The 5222-nt window shown below is 30.1% G+C and overlaps 1 protein-coding gene across 1 annotated transcript; it reads right to left on the bottom strand.

Annotated features, from left to right (window-relative positions):
- Positions 1-3934: 3934 nt before the first annotated feature.
- LOC136088286 (tigger transposable element-derived protein 4-like) lies at positions 3935-4858 on the bottom strand. The gene has a single exon (XM_065811975.1). The coding sequence runs from the start codon at positions 4856-4858 to the stop codon at positions 3935-3937; it is 924 nt and encodes a 307-aa protein (XP_065668047.1).
- Between the last annotated feature and the right edge of the window lie 364 nt (positions 4859-5222).

The following is a 5222-nucleotide window of genomic DNA, read 5'->3' as shown; positions in this document are numbered from 1 at the left end:
ATATATATATATATATATATATATATATATATATATATATATATATATATATATATATAGATATATATGTAAAAACTATTGAAGAATCATTTAACAACATTATTTTATTTAAATAATAAATAATAATATTTTTTTGTATAACAGTTTAATGAATACTTTCGAGTTTATTCCGTAAGCGCACATTCCGAAACGCTCCTTCCGTAAGGAACTGTTTCGCAAATATTCTTTCGAAATGATTTGTTTCGCAAGTTTCTTTTCGTAAAGAGCTATTACGGAATCATTATTATTTATTTTTTTCGTATAACGCATTACGGAAGGTGAATTTGCGAAAGAACAACTTCCGCAATAACAACTTGAAATACGGAAGATAAAAATGCGAAATTTTCGTAAGTTTTTGTTTACGGCGAACAACCCTAATATATAGTGACTTTATCAAGATTGTTTTATATTGTGGATTTTTGTGAAAAACATTATTGTAACATAAATATACTTAAATAGAGCTAATATTATCTTTTTATATAAACAATAATCCAAAAATAACTTTTTAACTTTTGATTTAATACATCCAAGTTTTTCAAGTATAAAAGTTTAAGTAGCCGGTGGAAGGCATCCAACAATTTATATGGGTCTAGTAGATGGGTCTTTATATGGGTCTAACTTCTCACACTCTCAACACTTTTATTAAACCAGATCAACTTAAAGCATAATTAGTAACATTGCCTTTAATGATAATTATGTTATAAAATATATTGCAGAACAGACAATTGAAATATTAAAAAACAGAATTGCATGTTTGTTTATGTATTTCAATTTGAAAAGTACCTTACTACCCAGACTATTCAAGTTGAGGAAAATATTTTTATGTAGCAAAATTTTGTCTATTTTTACTCATATTTTATTATACTTATTTTGTAATTTAGAAATACAAGAGACTGGTCACAATATAAACATTGGCCATGTAAAGTTCAGCAAATGTAGCAAATTGCTTGGTACAAATGATTTTTTTAAATGATCTTTTGGTGTCATTGGTGGGAAACCAAGTTATCTAATCATAATTTATATATGCACCTTATTTGTTTTTTATACCAATAGCAAATATTGTTTAAAAAATTTTCTCCAGATCTAATATCTAGCTTTAGCACTGTTGGAAAAAAAATCTGTTTATTAAAAAAAACCCGACTCAAATGGGTTATTTGTTTTTTGTTTTTTTATTTATTATTTTATTAGTTTAATGATGGCATACTTTAGACCTTTTTTACTGGAAATTTTTTTATCTAATCATAAAACTTCTTTTTCTACCTTGGTTTTGACTTGGCTCGCTTTAGTTTACATTAATGACCAAGATTTTGTGCAAGATAGGTTTTTAGGTTTTAGGGGTAAATAGGCCTTTTCATAAATATCAAGATCTAAAACTAAAGGAATGATAAAAACCCCACTTTTTTTTCGGCCAACCCTGAGCTTTATGGGCATTTAATTTTACCTCTCGGTTATTAAAAAAAAAGTTATACGCAAAACTGCTTGGCGCTAATTCTTTTCAAATATAACTTTATAATGTTTTAGAGACAATTGCTAAATCTTAACGATTTAGTTTTATTTACATAAGTTAACGTTTGTTAGCAATTTTTGTTCTATGTACCATCAAACTGATTTTACGTGTGAACGCTAAAAGGAACATTTTGTAGAACATTTTGTTTCAGGAATAATGTTGCGGAATGTTCCGGAATAATTAACAATGTTCGGAATGACACTTGAAACTCTGTTCTATTAGCAGATGACTTTCTGATGGCAAATTTATGTTAATCTAATGGAGATATCTACATTTTATTGAAAATACTAAACACAAAGTAGCATCTATTAACAAATTATCACAACTAACAGCAAGTATTTGTTTCAAATGAGTCACGCGTTGCTAATTTATTGGAAACTGTCAATTAGATCTTTTTATTTTAGACAAGATTTGTTCAGCCTTGACGCAATGATTAGAGTTCTGGCTCAAAACCTAGAGACCCGAAGTTCAACCCGAGTTTCGCTCAAAATTCGATATTGGTATAGAAGTCTGTGTAAACTTCCTAGTTAAATGCTCTTCTTACTTTGTGATAAGCCTGTAAGGACGTCTGGGAGCACCTTAATAACCACAAAAAAACAAAACAAAACAAAAAACAACGAGCTTTTAAATCTAGCAAATGGTTCATGGCGAACATATTGCCCTTAAATAAAACTGAATATACATTTTTTTATTTTATAGATTTTACGATAAAGAAAACATTTCATTACAAATTCCTAATCTTTAAATTAGCAGCTCTGAAATCATTAAAGTTTTTAGGAGTGATACTTGGCGAAAACGTAATATGCTGTCAGAATTATATCAAGTCCAGTTCGATTCACGCACTCTAAAGAACTATTTAAAAATTTTTACAAACTCAATGTTTTTCAGTTAAACCTTTATCAAATTCTTATTTTTATGTACAAAGTTCATAATAAAATATCTCATTTAATATTTACAGCATTTTATAATAAAATTAATCAAATGTACCCTACAAAACTTTCAAACTACAGTTATGAGGAACCTAAAATGCACTATTTGGCAACCAAATTTTTTATTGTCATCAGTTTCTGAGTTATAGAACATTGATCTTTTCTTTCTCTATCAAAAAAAAAAAAAAAGAACTCAAACAAAAACTTATTTACGGGGACCGCTGATAAAGCGCGAATTTCATAAGAGCAAACTGGCATAACTGCGTATGGCACAAGTGCGCAAGATGTAAGTGCGCTTACGTCAATTACGCTTAAAGATACCGCCTACGTTAAATGGCTTAGCGCGTACACAAATTGCACACGAAGCATTCGTGTGTTTTTACAATAAAACTAAGTTATGCTACATAACTTATACATACCCATATATGGATAACTTATGCATATAAAAATCATTTATACTTTTTCTTACTCACCTTAAAATAATATATAACAAAGCCCCTACTAACCCCTTGACCACCCCCTCCTCCCCATAAACCTGCCACTGTTATAAAAAGGTTCAGAGGATAGATTATTTTTACATTTAAACATAAAGCAAACAACACTGAAAATATTAGGCTTGTATATATTGTTGTTGTTGAAGCTTGTTTCTATTAATACAAATTTTCAAAATTTTTCTTTAATTTTCTTATGCTTATAACGATCATGTTAAATTTATCAGAAACTCAAATTTATCAGGCTCAAGAAACTACTTTAACTTTGTTGTGTTTATTTAGAGCTTTAAATATTTATAAAATAAATTTATATGAAATGTTTATTTTTATGTATAGAACTAAGCTAGGAATGTCGCCAAATATATTTGAATCTTATTTTAGTGAAACCTGCTTTAAATGTAGCGCAAGATTCTCAGTCAACAACTTTGCTGTCCTAAGATATAGTTTAAAATTGAGTTCATACTCATTTAAGTAACGTGGGCCATATTTATGGAATTTATATTCAGATATTACAAATAAAAAGAAAACTACTTTTGAATCTAAACGGGAAAAGAATCTAAATGGTTGTTCTTATTTATGGATCTCACTATGCTAGATTTTAAATATTTCTTATAAAGAAGTAAAGCTCTTATAAAAAATCAAGATACAGTACAATCTCTCTAATTCGAATTTAACGGGGGAAAAAAAAAGTTCGAATTAGAGAGATTTTCGAATTATAGAAAGTTGACTTTTTTTCAAATATTCTGGTCAAAGTAACGAATACAAATGAAACAAACAAACAAATAGTGATTCTTAGGCCTAAATGAAATATATATTACGTGATTTAAACTTTTGCATTTTCAAAAAAAAGTCAGTAATTGTATATTGTCTTTTTGAGGCTTTTAAATCCATTTCAATGACACAATTTATGTCATCTCCAAAGTTAAGACTGTAATTCTCGAGTACAGTGACAACATGCATCGCTTCGTTCAGATTGGTTTTGTAGCATTGTCAGAAACACCAACGCACTCATCATCGGATTCCTCTTCAGTTTCAATCGCATCATGCTCAGAAACTTCTGCAATGATGTCCTCATCTGATGATTTGTTGGCAATGCAAACATCAAAATCTATGTCTACTAACTCCTCGACCGTGAGGTAAAAATCAGCATCAAATTTTGTTTTTAACAGTTCGAGATCATCTCTTAAGTTTTCCATTACAGTCTTGTCTACATCTAAGCCACAGAAAAGGTCGTTATCATCATTTACATGCTTTTCCACTGCTTCTAATGATGTTCCTAATTTTTTGAAACAATTTATGAAGGCTTGATCTGGAATGGAATTCCATGCTTTTGTTAGCATAAACATAGCAGTTAAGATAGAAAACTTAAGCATCTTGTTCTCTTTTATTAAGGTAGCAGTTTGCTTTTTCACTGCAAGTGAGCGATATTTGGCTTTAAGAGATCGGATAACTCCTTGATCCATAGGTTGGGTGATCGAAGTTGTATTCGGTGGAAGAAAGATAAGCTCCACACAATCAATTTTATGCATGTTAGGATGGGCAGAACAATTATCAACAATTAAAGCAATTTTCCTTTTCTGAAAACTAAACTTTAGGTCAATTTCTTTAACCCACTCCTTAAATAATTCTGCCGACATCCAACGTTTTGGTTGGGCCCGATAGCAACAAGGAATATTTTTCACACCTTTAAAATATCTAGAAGACTTCGATTCTCCAATTACAAACATTGAAAGTCTTTCTCCTTTAGCATTAACCGCAGCCATCCCAGCCAGGCGAACTTTACTATGCTTGCCTCCTATGCACTTTTCATTTTTTAAATGTAAACTTTTGTCAGGCAAACATCGGCAGAAAAGACCGAATTCATCGGCATTAAAAACCGAATTCATCGGCATTAAAATTCATCGGCATTAAAGACCGAATTCATCGGCATTAAAAATATTTTCAAGTGGGTATCGAGAGAGAATTGTAGGCAGTGCGATTTCGAGCCATGGAGCGATCATCTGATCGTTAACAGACTCTGCCTTTTCAGAAATGGTTTTAAAAGATATACCATATCTACAAAAATTAAAACTATAATTGCTTTGACGTAACTTATACGTGCGATACGTACGTTTGAATTTAACTTCGAGGTCTTTGCAAGTTTCCAGAATGCCTAGTTCTGGAAAATATTTACTTTAAAGAAATTAAAGAAAAAGCAGTAGAAGAATCATATATTGTAAAGTCATTAATCATAAAATTGGAGAGAATAAAATAAGA

The sequence above is a fragment of the Hydra vulgaris genome, chromosome 12, assembly GCF_038396675.1.
Source record: "Hydra vulgaris chromosome 12, alternate assembly HydraT2T_AEP".
Classification (NCBI taxonomy): domain Eukaryota; kingdom Metazoa; phylum Cnidaria; class Hydrozoa; order Anthoathecata; family Hydridae; genus Hydra; species Hydra vulgaris.
The sequence above is the reverse complement of the archived record's forward strand: the minus strand, read 5'-3'. Positions and strand labels throughout refer to the sequence as shown.